Source organism: Centruroides vittatus, unplaced genomic scaffold (assembly GCF_030686945.1).
Source record: "Centruroides vittatus isolate TY-2023 unplaced genomic scaffold, ASM3068694v2 contig_717, whole genome shotgun sequence".
NCBI classification, from domain to species: domain Eukaryota; kingdom Metazoa; phylum Arthropoda; class Arachnida; order Scorpiones; family Buthidae; genus Centruroides; species Centruroides vittatus.
Genome location: NW_027122456.1, coordinates 3,697,499 through 3,723,401, shown reverse-complemented (window position 1 = coordinate 3,723,401; position 25,903 = coordinate 3,697,499). Strand labels below are relative to the sequence as shown.

Sequence of the window (25,903 nt, the reverse complement as noted above, 5' to 3'; positions counted from 1 at the left end):
AGTGTTAAAAATACAGTTTTATGTAAAGATGAAAATTGAGTTGGCATTTCATTTTCTGGAAAAAGCAGTAGGAATTTAGTATGTGATGAGATAAGATATCAAATTCAACATCTTTGATGGTTTATAAATTATGTTTTATGTTTTAAAGAATATATATAGATAGAGAAGAGATGCTTTTGTATATTTGCATCTGATAGGTTGGATAGTTGAAAACAGTAGTGGAATTTATAAAAAAAAAAGTTCTAAACTAATATAAGTGAAAGGTGAAAAGTTCTACCAAAGATATGTGGATTATGTACGAGTAATTTGGAATGAAGATAGAGAATCTAGGGAGTTCAGTTAATTTTTCAGATGCAGTTTACATTTAAGGTTGAAATAAGACTAATAAAACCTACAGACGATACATAGATACTGTGATTCAAAATGAAGTTAATAAATATGGAAATGTGGCTACAGAAGATATAAAGTTGTTGAGACATAAAAATCTAGAATGATGATATTTCAAGCATATAAAGATATAAAGTGCAATAACAGGTTGGAAAAAGTTAGGTAAAAATTTGAATTTAATTCAGAAAAACTAAACATTCAAGCAAAGAAAGCATGTGCTCAGTGGACCACGTTGCTCTGCTGTCTTCCAGAGATTGTTCAAGAAAAATAGAGAAAAGATTGGAAAGAAAAAAAAGAAATAGATAAGAATAGACAATGAGAGTCACTACAGATATATAAGAGGAAGTTTGAAAGGTCATTGGGTATTAGAATAACAAAGTAAAGGATAATGCAATGTTTCAGATAATAAAAAATGACAAAGTGAAAATACCATAGGAATGTCATACTGCCATGCAGGTTGTTAGTTCTTTTCTCTCTTATTTATTTAATTTCTTCTGTCACTTTTTAAAGTCAATTACTTTTATGCTAGTGATGTGTGATTTTTCTCTCTTACATTCAGAGCTTCCTCTTCTCTGTTCTCTTTCCAAATTTGAATTGCCAAATATGTAAACTTTTTAAATTTGAATTCAAGTTTACCTTTCTAATCTTTTTGAGATTTTTGACTTTTCATTTAATCCCAACAGTTTTTCCCCATACTTTATCTGCTTCCTTCTTAGCTGATTGCATGAGTTCACTATCATTTTTACACTTCGTTTTTGTTATCATTCAACATATTTTTTCTACACTTTTCTCATCTTTAAACAGGATTTAATTTATTCCTATGGTGTTCTGGTTAGTAGTCACACCAGTTGGGACATCTTATGTCCTTGGCCCTCTATGTTGACCTATTTAATTATAGTTGACAGATCACTTTTTAAATAAAAAAAAAATCAAACCAAAAACAAATGATCTTTTAAATACGAAAGTACTGGAAATTTAAAATATTTAAAAAAATTTATAGTAATTTTGATTCTTATAGGATCATTCTTAGGCTTTACACAATAAATTTTTGTTCAAAATTTATTGTGCAAAGCCTAAGTTCAATGTATTTAAATATTTTTTGTTTCTGTCTGCTGTAAGATAATCAGTTTAAAATATTTTTTTGTATATTTATTTAATTATATACTCAAAATTAATACTGGCCTGGAAGAAAAGATCAGACAGAGATTTAGTAATAAAATTAGAAGCATATCTGCCCAGTAAATAAAAGCTATAGGTTAGATCCCCACTCTGGATCAACTTTTCTTTTAGAATTTTCTAAATACTATAATTAATTTTTAATTGTATATCTTCACACAAGATGGTTGCATAACTGTCTGTCTGCAGATCATATTTTATCATTTAATTAATTAAAAATTAACTTAAATGCAGACTGAAGATAGTCTAGCAATTTCAGTTTATGATATGGCTATTAAATCAGGTTTTATTTTATATATTTCTAAAACAAATGATCAATTTAAATTAAAAAATTTATTATTTTTGAATTATGTTAATAACAAATTTTTACAGATACAGAATCAATTTTGAAAGAAAAATAACCATTGTTTTAAATTAAGAAAAATATCACTAAGAATCCAGCAAGGAAAAATATTTAATCAGTAGACTAATGTTTTAAACTGTCATCTTCAGGTTAAATGTATTCTAAAAAGAAAATAAAATAGAGAGAACAATTTAAAATAGATGGAAAAAGACATAATTGGTTAAAGCTTTGTGTATGAATGGAGCTGATTGCATAATGGAAAAAATAAGAATAAAAAATATACAGTGTTCCATAGAAGTTTCTCATATTACCATTTCTTTCCTTATAGGGAAACCATGTCAATGACTACAAATGAATGAATTCAAGTGATTTTGATGATGGGGATCAGTCGTCACTGAGAAATGGACAGAGAATTCAGTAGTCTCCATCCAGACTGTGGACCAATCATGCAATGAGCTTACTGTCTGTGCATAATAGGTACAGAATTTGGATAGAGCCTATTGAATTTTCTGGCCACTTCTTGATGACTGTAGGTTCCCCAGAATCAAAATTATTTGAATTTATTCATCTGTAGTCAATGACATAGTTTCCCTGTAATGAAAGAAACAACAAAATGAGGAACTCCTATGGGTACAGACTTACAAAATACTCTATCAAAAATGAAAAACTCTCTAACCTTGAGATTCTTTCAGTAGACAGATCAAAATTCAGAAAAATAAATGCTTTTGGTCTACTTCTAAGATCTACTTCATTAAAATACGTGATTACAGACAACCAGCATGAATTAGATTTAATTAAATGAAAAATGAATGTTTTCCTCCATTTTTAATGGTTTAGAACTAATAGAATGCATGTTTTAAAAAGAACAAAAATTTAAAAATTTTGAACGTTACGAAAATAAACATGACATTGAGCATGCATGTAACAAGGTTCTTCAAACTGGATAACAGTTTTAAAAAATACCTGGTTTATACAAAATATAAAATCCAAACTTAATTCAAGACCTATTGTAAGTCAAAGCATGCTCTCCACGCAGTTGCTACTGAGTACATTTCCTTAAAATTAATCACTGTCTCTCTTTTAAATGCTTTGAATATTTCTAGTCTCTCAAGATATTTCAGGTTGGCTGGGCCATTACTGCATTGTAATAACCAGGCATCTTCAAATTTAACTTGCACATTGTTATCAATGGCAAAAGAAGATAATGCAGTAGTGGAAAGATCCTTCTGAATTGTGTATTTATGCTCCTTGATCCTTATTTTTAGACCATGAGCAGTAGCTCCAATATATTCACATGGATGATTTACCCTATGATCATGTACAGGGATAGTATAGACTCCCGGGTTGCAATTTCTCTCCAATTGGTCCTTATCATTTCTAATGCTAGAAAAAACAGTAGGGGATGACCTGTAAGCAATCCTGTTACTCATAAAGCAAGATATTTTCTTGTAGATGCTGGCAAGGACCTTGTTATAAGTAACAAGTAAAAATGACCCATTTTCCGATTGTAATGATTCTGTTGGATGTTCTTGGCATACAATAAAAGCATTGATAAGGTGTGCAGGGTATCCATATTACCTGGCTATGCTTGAAATGTAATCTAGCTCTATTTTCCTATCCTCTGCCATCAAGCAATGGGTGTAAACCCTTCTTACAAGGGCCTTAAAGGCAGAGATTTTATAATTGAAAGGTTTTGTGATTTTGTATGGATGAAGAACAGAGTATATGACTTTTTACAGAACATCTTTATTCTCAACCGACCATGTTGTAATATAATGTCTATGTCAAGAAAGTGTACTTGGGTGTAGTTTTGTTGCTCTATTCACAAAGAGAGGCCGTAAGCCTTATCATTGTTATTTTATTGCTTTGTTATTGTTAAAGCAATAAAAGCATTATCACGTATTTTATTGCTTTATACCAGTAATTTCATGGAGATTGTATTAATATAACATGTTTCATGTTACAGTTTTCAGAAATGGAATGCCACAGACTTTGATGTTTGAAAATGGAATTTACAGAACTCTAGATAAATTTGAATTTAAAACCAAAGATTGATTAATGGGATGCATCCAAACATAGATAATGTAGTGTGGTTTTATAATGAATTATCAAATAGGGCTTGCCATGCTTGGGAAATCTGTTTTTCTTGAAAGTTGATATACAACCCTTGCATGTCTACTTTAAAAATTTCAAGCACTTCCAGTATCCAGAAAACAAAAGTGTTTCTTTTTCTGGATTTTCATCTCACTAGTGGGAGACTCTTAAGGCTAGAGTGTTTTTAATTTTTATATCATTGTCCAGTTTTGTTGAAGATCAAATTTTTGAACCCTATATATTTCTTTAGGTAACTTCAAACAGTGATTTTCATGCTTATGAGATTTATGTCCTTATAGTTGATGGTGATGGCCTTTCTAGCAACCATATACACATTTAGCTTTTCCAAATGCTTGAGGTGGGCTTTTTAATGGTTTGATGTAGAAATTGAGCATCATCAAGGAAGACTTGAACAGGAAGACTTATTGTTAGTAACAAAAGCTGTAAGCCCCTATTTTTTAATGATATTTTCATGTTCCTTTATATGTTTAAGGATCATTAATTTTTCCATTATGCAATTGGCTGCATAAAGTAGATGGAACAAATACACACAACATTAATTAATTATGTGTTTGTTCCATCTACTTTAAATTGTTTACTCTATTTCATGTTTTATTTTAGAATACATCTAACCAGAAGATGACGGTTGAGAATGTTAGTTTATTGATTAAATATTTTTCCTTTCTGGATCCTTTCGATATGTTTTTTTTTTTTTTTTAATTCAATTCAATCATACATCCAATTTTTCTGTTCTATTTTTGTTATTGTTATAGCCATTGTTTGATGAAATGATAAATTATTAATTATATAGTTTTTGTAAATTCAATAAATAGAAAAGATTCATATATATTAAGGAAAAAATCTCTTAGCATAAAGTTTGACTCAAATTGGTTTTTCCAGAGTAAAAATTTTCAAGTTTAAAAAAATTTAGCAGTTTTGATGATATATAAACTTCAGAGATCAACTAAAATAAAATGTTTTTCAAATTGCGAGTCTAATTTTATGGTCTACCAATGAGTCAGAAAATCAATATAGTAGTTTTGACAACCAAAAGAAACAGAACAGAAATCTTTCTGTATGAGTTATATATGTTAAATTTTGTATGCAATGAGATTTGTTGTATTTATCAAATTAGAAAAGTGCATTATTAGTCAACATAAAGTAGACTTAAAAAAACTAAAAGAATTACAAGTGATGTAGTATATATTACTGGAAGATATAGTGGAGTTATTAACAGTTTTTAGAAATTAATAATAGTGCTTTTTAGAATCATTGCTTTATACATTGAGAAGTGGCATCTGAAGAGATTTTACCAAATCTCAAAAATGTGTTAAAAATATAGTTAAAATTGTTAATTTTATCAAAGGAAGCTACTGAATAGCTGACTTTTTAAAATTTTTTCTTCAGTGATTAAAGTGGAACATACATATTTATCATATCTAAGTTTGTTAGTTATCATAAAGGAAAATACTAAAGAGGATGTAATGAGATTCACATTTTTCTGGTTTAAAAGCAATATCACTTGTTCAACATTTTTAAAGATGATATTTATGTAGTAACCAAATTGGAATGTTTCACTGATATTTTTAGTATTTTTAAATGAATTAAATACATGGTTGACTCATATTAATATGACCACTTCCTACTTTTGATGTAAGCAGTGCATAGCCAATGAAATAAGGCATGTATCATGAGCTGGCTTGGTGTGTGAATAAGATGATTTGTAGACAATGTGCATATATATCAATTATTGCTACCAGGAGTAGAATGCATTATTTATCAGATTTGCAAAAGGAAATGATCATTGGCTTTTAGGCCAAGTGTAGCAGTTTTTCTGAAACTGCACAGTTTGTGAACTGTTCATATGCTACTGTGGTTAAAGTGTACTGTGAACAAACAGTACGGAAACTGCAGAGCATCAAGTGCTATTGATATGAGATGTGAACATCAGCTTAAAAGGTATGTGAGGGCCAACCAACATGCTACAGTTGAGTTGGCCCTCACATACCTTTTAAGCTGATGTTCATTTAAAGCTGATGTTCTTTTAAGCTACATTTCAAGAAATCTGTGTTACTTTTTATAAAACCTACCTGACAACCTGTGAAATTCTCATTGGGACATGCGCTGTTTACCTTCACATTTATATTATTAATATTACTTAATGAAAATAGCATTCTTTTTATGTATCAGTATTCTGTTTGCTTAATTAATTACATCAGTTACGTGGCATTTGCATAGTGTAGAGATATATGTAAATCTTGGATAATTCAAAGTTGCGATTATTTTGTCCCTTGAATTTTGAACTAACAAAGATATCCTGAACTAGATTAGAGTTAAATGATTTTTTTTAATATCCTAAATACTTGATTATTATTGAACGGAATTTTATTTTACAGAAATGCTTACAATTTTCAAAAGAAGAATTGATTTGGATCATTAAAGAGCAAGTTCTTTCCTCTTTACCAAAGGTAAACTTAATATATTTTTGTGTATGTTGTAAATGATTTTGTATAAATTAAATGAAACTTACTTAATTAAATTTCATTTTTTATATGAATTAAGCATTTATATGTAAACTGCTTAAATAGTTTGAAAATATATGTTTAAAAAATATAAATTTAGCAATTTGTAAAAAGATTTTTAAACAGTGAAATTTAAAAAACTGCAACATTTTAACAATTAAAAAAAAATGTTCAGTGTACTTGTTTGACTGGAAAAAAATTTTTTCCTTTTTAAAAAGGAAAAAGATATTTAAAGTTTGTCTAAGTAAATGAAAATTTAAGTATTTATTTTTAAAAAAATTTCTGAATAATAATAAATTTAATTTAGTAAATTTAGTATTTATTCAAGGTAGTGTTCAGTATTCATGCATATTTAGTACTTATACAAGTAGTATTTAGTATTCATAACATTTAATTAATATTAGGATAGAGAGAAAAGTGTAAAATTTAGTTTGACAAATTTTTGTAGATTGGCTTAAATATTTGAAGTATGAATATTGTTGAGTTTCAAAAACAAGTTTGAGAGTATTAGTTTTAGTATTAGTATTAGTTTGTATTGCTTAAGAATGCAAGACTTGATAAGTTTTTATTAAATATGTATTATTAATTTTTCTGAATATAATATATAATAAAGAGTGTAAGTAGCAGATGAATTGAAAATACACTCTTCAAATTTTTACTTTATATTTAATGACTAGATGTTCTATCTTCATTAAATTATATTTATATCGATTTTAAATAAAAATCCTGGTAAAAATGAAAAGAAATTATATCAGTTTTGCATCTTATGTTTTCTATTTAATATTGTTATGGATTCATATAATGTAAAGAATGAATAAATGCAGAGACAAATTCTAGCATCAGTTTACTTATGGATAGATGTAACAAGTAAAATGGTAAAGCCATTTTTGGAACGAGACTATGTCTCAGAGAGCAAGAGCAACACATGAGGAAATCTCGCACTTTCGTCTGTTTGTAGAAACAGTCTCAGCATTTCATATTTTTTTTTGACCCAGTTCTCAGTTCCCTGACTACCTTCAAGTCTGGTTTATTTTATGTGTGATGATTTGGGCACCAAATACTCTGCATCAAATTGCAACTCCTGACATATACTCCTTTATACCTCTAAGGTGTGCAGCCATTGACAGCAGTGCAATTTTAGAGACGAGACATAGTCTCATCAAAAATTTCATTAGTAAAAAGTGTTTATATGAATGGTGAATTTAGAATTTCTTACTATGTAAATGATTAAAGTATGTTTAAATTTATAATTGAATGTAAATTGTTATATAGAACTAAAACAGTAATACCGAGATAGAATCCCAATACCAGTGATAAAGATGTCACTTTCTTATTAATATTGGGACTGCACATTTCTCAATTTATCTGTCTGCCATGGATATATAAATATATGTCTGTTTACATCAAAATCAAATTATTATATTGAAAATCACTAGATTAAGCTAATTAAATAATGTTTATTTATTCTTATTTGTTGATAAAATTAATTCTGAATGTTTTCAAATTAAATAAATAAATCAGATATATCTGAAAAACATAAGGAATAGTATTCAAACCTGAAATTCTTGCCTTAATTTGCAAGTATGTAGAGTTAGATACTGTTCAATAGACTAGTATGATTTTATCGTATGTATAATTTGTATCTCATCTGTATTAAGAATATATATGTCATTAAAACTTCCAAAACTCTAATTCAAACTTGAGTATAAGAAAATTACTTGGTTTAAAAGCTCTTGGGTTTTAAGTATTTAAAAGTTCATTCCAATAAAGCATAGTTTTTTAGAGTATAAAATTGTATGTGTTAATGAATATCAAATAGTACAAGGGCAAGCTGAAAAATTTCAGCTTCTATCTAAATAAAAAATGAAGGAAGTGAGATATTTAAATGAAATGAAAATGTAAATCTACCTTAAACTTTTATTTACATTTTTCCAATATAATTAGTTTTACACACAATTTTCTCCATCTTCATTATACTTGTCAACATTTAACAAGTTTCTGAATGTAATCCTTAATAAAGTTTTTCTTTTACTTTACAAAACCAGTGGCATATGTCAGTCTTGACTTCATTTTAGAATTTTAGTTTCAGAGGTTTTCTTTTAATTTGGAATATAAATAGAAATCACTTGAAGCAAGATCTGGGCAGTAAGCTGGATGTTGTAACACTGTAAGTCCCAAGCAAGCAATTGTGTCAGTTTTGGTAGTGTTTGTGAGAAGCCTGGCATTGAAACATAATGGCAGTTTTTCTCCTCATACTACTAATTCTTTTCTTGAGATTTTTCAGGATTTTGGTGCAACATTCTAACCTCACTGTATCAGGATTGAGACTGATCTGTTGCAAACACTGACCTTCCTGTTTTTAATTTGTCACTTACAAGGGGAGATTATAATGATCATTACAGATTTCAACAATATTGTTTATGTGGATAAGCCTTGGTATGAACCTTTATTGAGAAAAAGGACAAAGTGTGCTTCCCAAATGTTTTCAAGAAAATAGAAGTTAAAACATTCTTAACAACTTATAAGTTTTGCAGAACATATCATTGACTACCACATGGTAACATCTTGATCTGTGAGCTTTTTTCCAAATCAATGCAGTTTTTACATAAATAGTTGTATATTACATGGATTATACAATTGCTATTTATTTATTTATTAAAAATGTGTATTTTCTTTCTTTGAAAATTTGTTTCTGGAATTGCTCTGTTAAAAATAAAGTATTTTTCATTTAATAATGTAAGAATATCATGAACACTTTGACACTTTAAGCGATTAAATAAATTCAAAAAATTATTATTAACTCCTATATCACATTAAATTGCTATATTTTGATGGTAAATAATTATCTTCAAGTCACCTCTCTCATTTCGTACTGTTTGTCATAAGTATATTCTCCTCTTTTTATAGCTTATAAAACAAGCAGACAGTAAAAGTAAATTAAAGCTCTAACTTAAGTTTAATAAACTCATAAACTATAAAGTAATTAATTATTCAAGTTTTAAAAACAAACTTTAAATTTAAATTTTAAATTTAAATTTAAACTTTAAATTTATTTTTAACAATCAACAATTACAGAAAGAAATTTTCAAAAAAAAATAAAGCATATTTTTAATAAATAAGTAAATAAATAGCTATTGTATGCATCCATGTAATTTACAACTATTTTATATAAAAATTACATTGATTTCAAAGGAAAAAAGCTCGCTCATCAAGATGTGAATGTCTCACAAATATAAGTAAGGCACAATCTCCCCAAAAATATGATTAAAAATTGCAGCCCAGCATTGTGATGATGTCACAATAAATAATTGCTCGTCTTAACCTTACATTATCACTTTTTCTTTTTTAGTTTAAAAATTATTAAATTGATTAATTTTTGTTTTATGTTTTATGATAACTATGTTCTAAATTAAACAAATCAATTTTGTGTTTCACATCTTTGGTTGGATATTTATTGCAAGCTGTAGATGTCCACAGAATGGCCAAAAATCATTACTGAAGAAAGAAGAATTTGATTTCCTAAACTTGACAGTATCTTATTTGTATATTGAGTTATGTATGCATTTATTATCTGTCTTAATAAGAATGAAATGAGAATGCAATAGGAAGTTAGAAACTTTAAAAAACTAGAGAGAGAGAAATTATTATGTAATTCTCTCTCTAATAACTTTGTTTTACATTTACCATGTAAAACAAAGTTATTAGAGATTATGTATGCTTTAGAGGTTATATATGTGTATATATATTGATGTGAATATATATAATTCTTAAAAAAATGAAAAAAAAAACTGCATTAATTATGAAGGATTAAATGTGTTTTTGTTGAAAATTTTAATGAAATTTAAGGAACAATGGCTGGTGGAAGATTTAAAACTTATCAGTATTCAAAATATCTTTCTATATGAAAAAGATATTTTTTTCTGTTTAGCCTGTTTTAGTAATTTTATATGTAATCTTATTCATATTTCATTATTTTCTAAAAGTTGTTTATACGATTTGTTTTCCTTAAAAAAACTGATCCAATTTATTATAATTATGCAAGTTAGTTTATGATCATTAATTAATAATAATATTTTGCATTTCTCATAATTAAAATTGTTTGTTTTATAAATCAAAATCATTTAATATTAATGGTGAAAGTGGAAGATTATTGGACTGCATTTTAAAATTGCAGACCTATACGTTCCCACTGTTGCCTGTCTGTCCCTTTATTAATCTCAAGAACAGAGTTAGATCAGTAGAAGGGGAAAGAAGAAAAGGACAGAGAAGGAGAAAGATGCTGGACAACTTAAAAGATGGTATTGGATACAAGAGAATGAGAACTATGGTGTGGAATAGAGAAAAATGGAGGCAGAAGCAGATGTAGCTCAAGAACCTGCTGTTTATCAAGCAGAGAACCAATGATGATGATGATTTTTGCACTGAACCCAACCATCAACATGTGAAACATTGCAGCATGGAGGTGGTGTTATGATTTTAGGACTGTTACTTCAAATGGGAAACGTCAAAGTTAAGGTTGTCAATCAGAAGTATAATAGCAGTGTTTATGTAGAGGACTTTCACCATATCTTTCCCATAGATCAAGCTACACTTCTGCTGCAAAAACATGGCTATGGCAGCAAGATAATGTATCAATGCATAAAGCTGGTGATTCATCCAGTACTTCTAGGCAACAATGTAAATGTTCTGTTCTGGCCTGCAAGAAATGCAGATATACAAGATTAACAATACAATAACTATGAAGAACTCATTGATGCCATTTCTTGGATTTCTACTAATTTAAACAAAGTTATGATCAAGAATCTATATAAATCTATGTTGCATGGTATTGTGTATGCTTTGAGAAATGTATAGATGTTATAAAACAAACTTTTGTGCTATTTTGTTTACACAATTATTTGGTATTAATTGAAAAAAATAATCTGTTGATGATCTTTCACACTGGAAGACAAAGAAAGTAATATAGAAAAGAACACTTGAATTTGAGTTTTATATTAAAATGATAGCTCTAGCTTGACCGTGCAATGTTTCATTTTGTTTATGTACAACAGCATTATTTTCTGCTATTTTTAATTAAATCAGATAATGTCATTACAATTTTGGTTTATTTATTTCTATGAAATTTAAAACATTATTAAATAACTTCAGAATTAGAAGACAATAGCAAAAGAAATCCTTATGTAATGTTTTCTTAACAGTAAGAAAACATTACATTGTTTAATGAACTAAAGGGAATTTCAGCATTTTGTTGGATGGTTTAACCATTAAAATATGAAATTTTTCTTTCTTAGTTCTCAATTAGGACTTTTGAAACTGTTCAATGATATATATTGTATGTTGACATAACATTGTCAGAAATAGATGTGTGCTGAAAATGCTTTTTAAAAATTAAGAAAGTTGGAATCTAATCAAATAAATTTCTTCATTATTGATGTTCTATAGCAGGGGTGGCTAACACACAGACCGTGGTTGACCGGTCGACAGCAAAGGTTTTGAAAGTAGCCCGCGAAGCTAAAGTTGAACAATTTGCTTTCACTTAAATTAATGTTTAAAAATCTTAGTCTATTATTGTAAGAATAAATTATCGAATTGTCTGTGCAACGTACCCATAATGTTTGTATTTATCCCAATGAACAATGCAAATGAATGTTAACTTTTAAATTACTTGTAGTTGCAATGTATGCACATATAAATGGCAATCGCCAAATTTTGAAAAACTTGCTGAACCTATGCAATGTCAGATTTCGTCTAATTAAACATTTTTATTCATTTGCTTATTCACAGTGTATTTTTTAAGTTAATAAGTATTTCATCTCAAAAAATAAAAAAATTATAATTAACATTTTTTTCTTTATTTGCTAAATTTTTTTTGTGTATTTATTTCTTTACATTGTAATTTTTTTAATTTAATAAATACTGTATTATTGTGCTTCATAAAATAAAAAAATATATAATTATTTGTTTTCTTTATTTGCCATAATATTTTTTTAGTTGAAATTCTTGTTAATTATTTATTAAAATATCTATGAAAAATTTGAAAAATCCTAAAATTGTTTGCCCATATTCATAGTTGCCCGCAGACTATATTTTACCGAAAAAGTAGCCCCTAAGGGATAAAAGTTTGGCCATATCTGTTCTATAGTTTCTATATTATACAGCCACATTAAACATGTCCAGTCATAAAATTGGATATGTTTAGTGTGACTGCTTTCTGTAATATGATCATATTACAGAAAGCAGTTTAGAAAAGTTTAGAAATATTAGGCCTTAACACTTCATATAACTTTTGCTAGCAAATGTGACATTTTGCCTGTGCAAGATAGAACTACAGGCTCTGTTCATCTCTAAGTGCTTTATTTCTTAGACAAATTCTGAGTATTTCCTAATTTTTTTCAGTATATTATATTTTGTATGTTGTGTGTGTTTGAAACAGCTATGTCCATGATGTATGTGATTTTTTTTGTTTTGTTTTTTTTTGGTCAATGAATATGATGGCTGGACTGTTTTGTCTGTGATTATAACAGTCATAATATATTTTGTGTTTGAGTGTTTCTTAAGACTGACAATGATGTATATTTGTATTTATCATCTTCCTCTTTATGAGGAAGAGTCAGCTTTTCTAAGGAGTTGTTCTACACTGGTTTTTGTAAATTAAGAAACAAACAGAAAATTAGTGATGTGATAAACTTGTAAAAATACTGGATAAGGCTGTAAGTAATAAATAAAAAAGAATACCCAGCAAGTGTTTAATAATTAAAAAAGTGTTTTTGACCGGAATTAATGGATCTTCCTCAGAACAAAAAAATTAACAAAATTGAATGTACAAACATTCAAAGATGAATAGAATATACATAAATTTAAATACAAACAGTAACCAAAAAGAAAATATAAATAATAACAAAAAGAGTGAAAAAATAAAATAAAATACAATATGATAAATAAAGGAGTGTATAAATAAAGTAAATATAAATGAGAATTAATATTTTGGGTCATGCTAATGTAAGACAGTGAGGTAATCTATACTTCGTGCATAGACCATCAGGCAGGTGACAGTGTCAGCATCCCTGTAATTGTTTCAATGTCATCTACCGTGGGCTTTGTAAGTTTCTAAAATCTCTTTCATCTTGTGAATCCAGCAAGTATTAAACACTTGCTGGATTCACTGTATCTTTCTTATTTATTGCAAATAGAAAATTTATAATAAATAAAAAGTAATTAGTGGAATTTTATAAAATTTAATGACAAAATGAATTACATGATGTTTTATAGATTAGCATAAAAATATTTACAAGAGAAGTTTTCCATCAGAAAATTAGCAAATATAGGAATATCTAAAAAGTAAGGTATCTGACTGAAATAGGGAAAGTACAACATGGAGTTTGGTCACCTTGACAGCTCTGCAGGATTGACAGCAATTTTCCATGCTGTTGATGATGCTGTTTGTAAGATCAGTAGATAGTAATGGCCATTGTTCCTTAAAAACTGTTACAAGCTATTCCAAGTTTCTGGAGGTGGGTGAGGGTAGAAGAGGCTAGAGAGAAACACATCTCTCTAGAACATCCCACACATACTCATTGGGATTGAGGTCAGGCGATCGAGATGGCCACTCCATGCTGCACATAATAATTTCCTTCCAAAGATATTGTTTCACCATCAGCTCTGTGAGGACAAGCATTATTGTCCTGTAGACCAAGTATTTCTTCTTTTGCACCTCATAAGTTGCATAAGGAAATAGGTAGGGGTCTAGAGTATCATCTCTGTACTCTTAAGCATTGAGATTTCCACTTGGCACACACAGAGATCTGTGTGGCTATCTAAAGAGATGCTACCCCAAATGCATACATTACCAACACCATAACAGTCCCTTTCACAAATATTACAGGAATGATAGTGGATAGCTGGTTCTCTTCAGATCAAACAACATCTCGAATTGGCTTTCAGTCCAGTTCACATGCATCTGTACCAATTCAAATGTTACCTCCTGTGGCATTAGGTGAGTGATGTACACTACAAATTTCTGGTTGCCTAGCATGCATACCTCCTTTGTAAAGCCTTCTGCACACAATGGAAGCTGATATCATTTTTCCACTAGCTCCAGCAAGAGAAGATAGTAGTTGGGTTGGTTTCCTATAATATTAAAAAACATTACAGAAAACATAAAGATGCTAAATATATAAACTGATTTTAAAATTTTGAAAAGTCACCTGGTGTTGTGGAGCCAGAGTTGGATGTTTTAGGGTGGAGTCAGTAAAATTATTCAAATTCCAGGGACTCTGACCTTGAATTTTACTATTGGTAAAATTTTTGAAAAAGTATAAATATCTTAACTACACCCAGTGCAATAACTCCATTCAATAACTCACCTTCAATTGCCATAACATTCACCATTGCAATAACTCACCTTCAATTGCCTAATATCATCATGCTATGATTGGATGATAATAATTAAAAGTTAACACCTCCCTCTAGGGTCAAATTCATTAGTAATTTTTAATTATTATTACCAAATTATAGCCCAGTGATGTATGGCAATTGAAGGTGGGTTTGAAAAAGTATGAAAAATACTAATGTGTATATGAAAAATCAATATAAGTATGAAAAAATGTAAAAAAAAACAATGAAAAATACTTCACATTTTACCCATTTTACATCAAAAGTTTATGTATATTGCACACAACCTACTCTATACTTTCAAAAAATACATTACATTACATTTAATACAAAATACAAATGCATTACATTACCATTAGAAGTGGGCAAAAGGAAATCAGTGAATAACATGCTCAAAATGCAGGCCATATGATGGCATGTCTAAGACCTGAAAATGTTTGTGACATTTCCCAATAAACTATCTTTGAGGTAGCTCCACAAAAAGAAGTGTAAAGGTGACAAACCAGGACTGTAAGGAGGCCAAGGGTGACTAAAAGCAAAGTACTGGGGAACTTCATGTCCCATAGTGCTAGTGAAGTAATTTAATTAAGGATGTTAGCAGTTGTGTGAGGCAGTGCACCATCCTGTTGAAAAATGTGGTTCTGAATCCAAGTTCTCTTGTGTACAGCAGGGAAAAACCAGTTGTGCAGAAGGTCACAATAGACAGCAGCGGTCACAGAGGAATAAATAAAAAAATGGACCAATAATGTCATCAGCACACATGGAACACTAGACAGTTAACTTCTTCAAATGAAATACCTTCAGATCAGTGAATACAGTTGGCTGGACTTTTCACTTTCCCAAATGCAATAATTGTGATAGTTTGTGTACCCATCTAACCAGAAATGTGCTCATTGCTAAAGACAATGGTGTTCACATCAAAGTTTTCTTTGTCAATCATTGAACAGAATTCATTGGCAAAATTATAATTCTGGAACATGGCTACTGTGCTCAAAGACTCTTGAAAGGAAATATCTCCAAAATACATATCAAAGTGTGCAATTCCATAGCTGGACTAACCTCAGTTCTTGAGAAAATTTTTTGTGGAGGTTCCATGGAGGTTTTTGTTTTTGCTGTAGGATAGATAATATGGGCAGCTTCACTGTTTTCTGGTATCTTTCCATTTTCTGTTTTGTAACCATCCTTGCCATATCATAAATCACACTGCCAGTTCTTTTGAATTTTGTGGCCTGAGACAGTGTATAACAAGTCTTGAAAGCACTACTACTCTTTCTTAACACTTCTGTAGGGTTTTTCCTTAACAAATACTAGTTCTTTTTTTTATGGGAAACACACTTTCTGCAATGGAATACCATTCCATTTTCAATCTAATAAGTTAATAGTTAAACTAATTCTACGTGTATTTCTTTCATCTCACAATGAGAACCTGAGACTTTCAGTGAATGCTTCAGGAGATATTTCAGGAAAAAATTGTTGGTACCCATTGAAAAACAGTTTAAAATTAGCCATCTGTAACATGGAGAACAGACATTGTTAACCACTCTGGGTTAGATGATGCTTGGGATTACTTTTTACTTTATTTCTTTTCATAGACCTTATTGGCATAAATGGTCCTATTGGAAGCTTATGCTTCTACTGGCATTGCTTTATGATTCATTGGAACTATTGGGCTCTTTCACCTTGACAAGATATTGACTATTGAAAGAATTATTATTATGTAGTAATGAATTCTATAAGAAATATAAGTTAAAGAATGAACTAAATAAAGTTGCAATAAGAATAAATCTTAAATGGAACTACTATTGATCAGTTGGTTTTTTACTATTACTACATCTTGGAGTTAAGAGAGAAAGTTATTTCAAAATCAATTATAGTAAATTTCAATAAAGCTATTTTTAGTTTTTACATGTTAATTAATCAAGAGATTTGAGGTGAATGTTGCAGGTAGATATTTACAGAAATTTTACTGAAAACATAAAACCTTATCAAGTTAATACTGATTTCCAAAATTAAAGTAACAAATACATTTAGCATAATAAATTGAAACCGCTACTAGTAAAAGTTTTGAAAATAACAACATGTATACAATTTTGCATGACAAACTGAATTATTATATCAATTGGAAGTGAATACATAGGAAACATGCAAATTATAATGCGAAGGGAAAATGGAAGTTCCATGAACCTGTGATATAACTATTTTTGATTAGTGATTATGGTTAGGTCAATCAAATTTTGATAAAATTATATTGCATTATCATCATCATCATGCATTGAGATGATAGACAATCAGTAGAACCAAGGAGGCTAGTCTCAAGTGGAAGTCACCAGATGGCTACTACTGTCACAAAAAGTGGTGTGCATGTTTTGGATATAGTTTCAAGGAACAGAAATCATTACCAGAAAAGCAGGACAAAGTTATCCAAGATCAGCAATCCTTTATGAAGAGTGTCGATTTAACCACCCTCACTAGACAGGTCTCTCATGAGCTTGCTGCTGCTATTGTGCTATTGGAACATCAGTATCAAAGCAAGCTGTATATAGGTGGCCAGCAGAGAAGGGGCTTTATGCTAGATGACTAGTGTGTTCCCCTCATCCCTTCCCATAGGAGATCCCATCTAGTGTTGTGAGCATCATCTCTAGACACAGAACCAGTAAGCCTTGTTACGTTCTCTGATGAGTCAAGATACACTTTGCAAACTGATTCTTGATATGTTAACATCTGGAAAGAGTGTAAGATATATATTAACAATGTTCAAACATCAGAGAAAGCAAGAGCTATGGTGGACTGGTATCCTAGTTTGGGGAGATTCATCTTGTTGATAGCTCCATGCCCCTGCATACCTTTAAGGATGAAACTTTGATCACTCAGTGCTGTAGAGATGAGATCTGTGAGACTTTTTCAGGGTGCCATCAGCCCCAGATTATTTTTATGGACAATATAGTAATATGAGTTTATATAGCCCTTTATAGTTCAACTGGTTATGGATTTCCTTGAAGAGGAGGATATTCACCAGATGGAATGATCTCTGGATCAAAACTTGATCCATTGTGTCTAGGATACTCTGAGGAGGGTCATTGTACATTTAGCATAATAAATGTCCTATTGTCCTAAATGTCCTTATCAGTCTACTCCCAGGATGCACCATAAGTTAAATCTACTCTTATGGAGGAGTAGGATTTATTGCCCAAAGGCTTCTCCAGAACCTTGTCAACAGGATGACTTCTTATTCTAGGTGCTATGTAGCAAGCGATCAGAGATGATCACACTCCCTGTTGTCTGGGAATCTACTTCCACATATTTTGGATATATTTTGGAAAAAATGTGCATATTTCTGAAAATTAATTTTTTGTTTTCATTTTATATGACTAATTGATTTCTTGTGGCATGAAGTATCTGTGAACAAAATTTTTTCCTTATTCACCAAATATTTTCTGATGTATCTTATGATTTGTTTTTGTTGCTTTAATTTTGGATATCAATGCATATAAGATTATAAATAATTGCATTATTTATTAAAAAAAATTATTGAAAATACAGTGGGTTACAGATCGATTAACAAACATAATCCATTTCAAGACTTTGTTCACTATCCAAATTGTTCGTTAACTGATTGTCGATTTACCATAGGTTTTTATGAGAATTTGATTAATTTGTTCTGGAGACTCCAAAAATAAAAAATATACTTTCTTACTATGTTTATTTATATGTAATAATAAAAATACATATATACACAGTCTTGCATTTTTATTAGTCATGTTTTTTCTGTTTGTGGAGGTTAAAGAATCTGTCTAATGTCGATTGCATTTCTCTCTTTTTCAGAATTTTTTTAGAAGTAATTAATAGCATTGTAATTGTAGAGATCCCCAAGCCTATTAACCTCAACCTGGTTTGGATGCCATTCTAAGACCATTGTTCTGTGACATCCTCCCACTTCTTCAAAAGATCTTTAATAGCAGATGTTGGCATTAATCCTTTTTTTCAGAAGAAAACATATCTTGCTGAGTTTTTTGGTGTTCTTTATTCAAGAGTTCTTCATGTTCTTCTGTTGTCAGATCAGTTTCAGGTTCCATTATGAGCTCTTCAATGTTCTTTTGTTATCAAGAGCTCTTTTATTTCCCAGACGTGATTTTTGTTACTCCTTAAACTGTTCGAGTCTTCTTGATAACACAGTATCTTTCTTAGATAAGATTGAACTGTGGCCTATTGTAGACCTGTTCAAGCTAAAATTCCCAGCAACATCAGACATCTGCCCACTCTCTACCTTTGCTATTATATTCTCATCTTTCAAAAATAAAAACCAATGCAAAACTTAACGAGTGCCTGCCCGACAGTCTCGCAGATACTATAAAAGAATTGTTTCTGTCAGAAAAATAAAAGACTGGAATTACAAGGGGGAGTTTCAAAGTTCGGAGGAATACTATCTGATCAGTATATACTGGGTTGAGAGTCAATGTCGACATCTCCCACGCTCCAAAAAGTTTCAAATTGTTGCCTGAAGACAAGGGAAGAACAATCAATATTCATTATTTTATGTTGCTTCTTCTTGTGTTTATTCTGTGAGGTGTTCGTTATCCGAACATAAAAATATTTCGCCAAAGTGTCCGTTATCCGATTTGTTCGTTAACCGATCATCCACTGTACATGAATATAGTATATCACTAACAAGATGATAAAATTTTGTTGATTAGTGTTTTTTATAGTATAAATATCAGTGTGTTTTATTGTTCAGATTTAATAAAAATAAGTTAGAGTAAGCTTTATGCATTATTTAATCTACCAATATTATTATGTTGGGTTAAGTGAGATATACTCGGTTAACACCAGTGGCTGTGTACTATGCCGGACCAAAGTCAAGGCATAGTAACCAAAACAGAAATTAAAGAAGTGTATCAGTGTGTGTGTCTGTATTCAGGAATTTTCTCACAATATGACATGTATTCAATATAGTGGCCTTCTGTAGTGTGATGTATATGTTTCTATTCAATTGTAATGTGCCCAGGCTTTTGTGTAGTGTGTGTGGTATGACACCTGTAGAGGAGAGAACAACAGGTACAATAAGCACACTATCCATCCTCCACAGATGCCTTATTTCCTGGGCGAGTTCTGTGTACTTGCTAATTTTTTCAGCACATGCGTTTTGTATATTGTGAGTGTTTGGAATGGATATGTCTATAATGTATGTGATTTTATTGTGTTTGTCAATGAGTGTGATGTCTGGTCTGTTGTGGTGAAAATGTTTTTGAGCTGTTTCCTTAATTTGGGTGTTGTGTTGCTTTTAGCGTATTGTGTCAGCCTGCCTAATTGCTGTCTAATGTCATTTATTTGTATTTCTATTCTTCTCTGCCAGGCAGGCTTGTCATAGAATTTTGTTTTCTGTGTGTTTGTCTGTGATTGTACTTTCAGTCCATGGTGTGTCACTACTGTGACTGCCCCAGCGTAAACTAATGTATGAATGTCTGCGAGTGTAGAAATTGAATGAATGTAGTGTGGTAGTAAGTGAGTGTTTACGTAATTTAGTGTTTTTCCTACTTCTTTTGACGTGTTGATTTTTGGAATTCGTGGTCGTTGTGTGGGATCTGTGCCTGTATATTTAGTGAGTGTTTCCTGAAATATAAGTGAGAGCGTATTAACTAAATCCATGTCTATGTTATCAGTGATGGATGAGGAAGTGTCTGTAGTATCATTAGTGGTACTTGTTGTATGTGTGTTATTATCAATGCTTGTTGCTGGATTATCCTGACAGGTTACATGATCTTCATTAATGTTAGATGTTTCTGTCTGTTGATGTATTTGATCAGCAACCTGTTGTTTGATAAGTTCAAGTGTTGTTTGTGGAATAAGGTTGTTGTGTATAATTGTTCTTTTTTGATCAACAACCCTTTGTTCGGTGACAGTGAGGTGAGGATACTGTTGTGTGAATCTATGGTGTAGTTGTTGTCTGTATGCTGTCATGTTTGTTTCGAGTTTTGTGATTGTGTAGTAAGTACGGATGATAAACTCGTTCATTTCTACTGTCCATTTCATCCGTTGGCGTGGTTTTCCAGCCTTTGTGGTCTGTGGATGCATTGCCACAGAAACACCAAGGCTGGGTTGGTTCCTCACATCTGTTGAGGGCATTGCAGTAGCCATGCTTGGGCCGGTGCTGCTTTCGCCACTGGTAACCAAGGGAGACTGTGGCCTATTTTTCGAACGTGAGCCTCTGCCTAACCCACGAACGTGGACCTTGTTAACCCGGGCGACATCCGAGTTGGTATCACACTTTGATCTAGTTATTACCATAATAAATATCACCACAGAATGTGGGTGTGGTCACTCTTAGCTTCATTTCTCCCCATAGACCTTACTGGCATGGGTGTCCCTACCAGGAGCTTGTGCTCCAGCCTGCATTGCCCTATGGATCAGTAAAATTACTGGGCTCTCCCACCACGACCAGGTAGTGACCACGGGAGAGTTATTATTATTATTATTATTATTATTATATCAGAAATTATTATTTTTATAATAGTTATTGAAATTTTTGTAAAGATTGGAATGAAAATTTTTTTAAATATGTTGAAGAAATAAAACTAACCTTATTGTGCAATCTGAAATGTTACAGTTTTCGTTAGAAATATTTATTTATATAGAGAAATTAAACAAAAATAATAATTTAATATATGTATATTTTTTATAAGGAATTGAAAGAAAGTTTCAACTATGGTTTATTTTGTCCACCGGTTAATGGAAAAGCTGGAAAATTTCTTGATGAAGAGCGTCCTTTAGCTGATTATCCATTCCCTGAATCTGAAGGTTATTTAGAAGTGAGTTATTGTATATTATTTATTTTTAAAAATAAAATTAATTATTTAAAATATTTATAAGTTTATTATTGGTTCAATTTTTATCTTTTCAAAAATATTATTTATTGTTATAGAAAATATTATAATTTTTATGGTTTTACTATTTTAAAAGTACAATTACAGTTAATACTGTTAGTTTGTAGAAGAATCGCCAAATTTTAAGAAAACTCATATTACTATTTTCATTATTGATTTCATTATAGAATGTTTATCAATGGTTTCTATTTCTGATTTTAAAATTGATATGCTAATGAATTTAATCAAATTATATGAATTTTTTTCAATATTATGTTAAGAGTTTTAACTTAATTTTTGTTTCTATCATACACTGCAGAGAATTGTCAATATATTTTGTTAATTTATCAAATATATTAATTTTACTATTATTTACCATGAACTTTAAAAAGAAATGGCTAATATTTTTTAATAAGTCCAGATTGTCAACAGGCTAAATACATTCAGAAAATTAGAAATATTTTTGTTTAATTATTATTGTAAAAAGACTTATACAATCTGAGTTTATGAATGTAGAAGTAAACAAATTAAACAGATAAACAGTGGGTTATAAAGAAGCCATTTAGTCATCACCACCAACATTTATAGGAAGTCATCTTATAACCCACTGTTTATTTATCCCTTGGGTTTCCCATGATCCAATTAACTACCTGCTAGCTGCCTTCAGGGCTTTTATGAAATGAGCCCATATGCATTGTCAAACTATCCAAGAGAGAATGCAGGAGCTAGAGTACATCAAACACTTGGCTATCAATTTGGTTTCAAACCATGCTTTATAACATCTATGGTCAATAGATACTAACCAGAAATGGAGAACATACAGTAAAAAGATGAACAGGCTGGGTATACAATTGTTGAATATATGTTAACCTTCCAGCATATATACAAGGAAGTAGAAGCAGCTAAGGTAGAGTTTTTTCTGAATATTATCTTACACAATGCTACCATCTGTATGAGGTTGTCAGAAAGTTCTGAGACTGGTGATGTGGTGCTACAATTGGCTATGTGCTGAACTTGCCTGAACTAGGATGTGTAATAGACATTGATGTTTAGCTTCCTGCCAACTTTTGTGCCATTACCGTATATAGTTTTTGTTTCTTGCTATTTAGATTCATGTTCTTGTTGATTTGTGATTTTAATTACTTTGTAAAATTAATTCTTTTAAGTTACAATGTATATGTGTGAAATTTTGCTTCAAACTTCACAAGACTGTAACAGAATCATATAAAATTCTTAAAGAGGCCTTTGGAGATAATGCAATAAGTTCATCCAGACCAAAGAAAGCACATCAAATGAGCTGCACTCTGAAGAGTATGCTCATTGTTTTCTTCAATAAGGAGGAAATTATTCTTTAAGAATTTGTTTCATAAGGGCAAAGTGTGAATAAAAATTTTTATATGGATGATTTGAGATGCCTGCATGAAAATGTCAGATGAAAAAGACTAGATCTTTGGAAAGCTCAGAACTGGTTGTTGCATCATGACAATGCCCCTACTCATACAGCTATTGCTATTCAACAGTTTCTCACCAAAAATAAAATGGCTGTGATTTTCCACCCTCCTTGTTCACCAGACTTTGCATCATGTGACTTTTTTTATATTTCTACAGCTAAAAAAGGGGGTGAAAGGACAGTGATTTGAGAACATTGATGACATTCAAATGAAATCACATCAAGTGCTTAACAATGTCACAAAAAGAGTTCAGAAATGTTTTGACAACCGAGAGAAGTGCTGTAATCTGTGTATAGCTGCCAAAGGAACTTATTTTGCAGGTGACAATGCTCAATAAATTAACATGTATGTCAGATGTTTTTTTATTGGACCGGTCCTGGAACTTTTTGATCTCACCTTGTAAAATACTGTGAAATAATAAGCAGCCCATCAACCTGCTACATGTCCAAGGAACTTATAGGATACCAATTAAGGATAATAGAATTAAACATGTTATATGTTATGTTGGAGCCACCAAGTGGTCACTAAGAGCAAGGTTAAGAGAGTGCAAAGATGACATCCTTCTAGAAGGCTGACCCAGCCACCATCTGAGCATATCACATATGTAATTTGTGGTTTTAATTCAATCACAATCAAATTGAACCAAGCCAGAATAATCCAAAAAGAGCAGAGTATGTAAAGCAAAATATACAGAAGTATTGCACATTTATAAATAGATATCCATAGGATAATCCATTAATCACAAAGACTATAACACTAATCTCTACACTCAAAGCTAGAACTACTTAAAATAAAATAAGTAAGACAAAACCTTTCACAAACTTGATTCTAGCAGTTTAATCACTAAGTACAAATGTTTTTGGCCGTTTTGAATGGCCTTCTTCAGGTACAGTAAGGTCGGGTGGAACATTGGTTAGCAGATATTTAAATAATGTCACTCACTGTTTATAAAGGTTTCTTCTTACTAGATGTTATTGCTAAGAAAGTTTAAATGATATCAACATTGTTAATTATCTTTTGCGTTTAACCAAGATGTGCAAATGACTATTGATGATAAGATAATTGTTAAAAGTGGAAAATAAAAAACAAGATAAATTTAGAAAATGCTCGAAAGATTGCAACGGGCTCAATGAGAGTGGATTGGCCTCTTTAATTTAAGGGGTTATTGAGGAGTGATTGCCATCGGTGGAGAGCGAGTCTGCATCTCTGCTGTTAATACAGTTCTTTTTGAGGAATTTCATAAAGATTTCTATTGTTTCAATTGTTCTAAGCTTGTTATAATCAAGCACAGTATAATAATCTTAGCCTCTTCCCATTTGGCTGTTATATTCGATTCACTTGCAAACTGGGCTAGGGTGGAGTTAAACTTTTTGTTGTATGTGTCGTGTTAATGCTCAGCTATCCTTTTTGTAAATGATCTGTTGGTTGAGCCTATGTATGTTAATTTTTAGTTCAGTTTAAATCTATTGTCCTCAAGCAGAACTGAGTAAATCACCGGTCTTCTGGCTTCGCTGCATTTATCCTTGGGTAAAAAATTTCATAAAAATTATCTAATAAACTATCATAAAAATTTTTTATGGATGACAAAATAAAAATATGCTATTAATCAAAAATTTGTTCTAGCAGGTCATGTTTGTTCAGTTGTATACTTACTGACTTTTTTCCAGAATTTGTGTCTGAATATCAAATTCTTTGAGTACTGAGATACCACTGTATTTCGTTCATCATCAACATCAATAACACATCAATTCCAGGGATGGAAATCAACACCTTATCCAGAACCTGTACCAGTGTGTGTTCTGTGAATAATACAGTTTATCACTAACGTTTCCGAACTGTTAAATAGTTTGAAAACATTAGTGATAAACTGTATTATTCACAGAACACACACCGGTACAGGTTCAGGATAAGGTATTGATTTCATTTGTCATTTTTACAAATTAAGTAATCATTTGTAGGAAAGTAATATCTACAGTTTAAAAAAGTTTAATAATACTTACCTAAAAATATTTAAATAAATTTTACTAATTACGAAGATTAATCTATAAAAAGAAAACACAGTGACAGTCTTAATAGCTAAAGTCTGAAAGCAACGACGACAATGCCTGGTTGATACGAAAGTTAGTGCAATTTTTTCGTCCTTGTCCTATCAGTTTTTATTAATGTAAACCTGATGAAAAACAAAATAATTTGAAAATTTCAATATTCTAAAATTCATGGGCAAATTTGAGACAACATATATGCTTACTTGAATTTAAAAAAATAATAATAATAATGAAGTTTACACTTAACAATTGTGAAATTTTGTACGAGAATTTCCAAAACCATGTTAGAGTGAAACCAGAAATTTTGCTGTGGAAGTACCATATTGTATTTTATTATTATGTATTATTTAAAAGTTCAGCATTTTCGTTTCGAATTTTTGTTCTAGAACAGTAATACAGTATTTAAATATGTGTCAGAAATATGTTCCATTTGTTTCGAATGAAACTGTCATTTGATCACTATTTATATCTTGAAAAATGTCAATAAAAACAACCAAAAATGTTAGATTAAAAAGTGTCACTTCTTTTTAAAATTTTTTTGTGTTGTAACTTTAAACATTATGCATTTAATAAGAATATGTCTGTACTCTACTCACTGTTTTAATTTGTTTTAATGATATTTCACATTTGACTTTTT

The 25,903-nt window shown here is 30.5% G+C and overlaps 1 protein-coding gene across 10 annotated transcripts in view; it reads left to right on the top strand.

Moving 5' to 3' along the window:
* The window catches only part of Prosap (prosap), a 133,569-nt gene that overhangs the window by 52,696 nt on the left and 54,970 nt on the right, over positions 1–25,903 (top strand). For all 10 annotated transcript variants that reach the window (XM_067276856.1, XM_067276859.1, XM_067276858.1 and 7 more), the window contains 2 exons: positions 6,397–6,468; positions 21,591–21,716. In XM_067276856.1, coding sequence (XP_067132957.1) covers positions 6,397–6,468; positions 21,591–21,716 — 198 coding nt within the window. The remainder of the gene's footprint in view (positions 1–6,396; positions 6,469–21,590; positions 21,717–25,903) is intronic.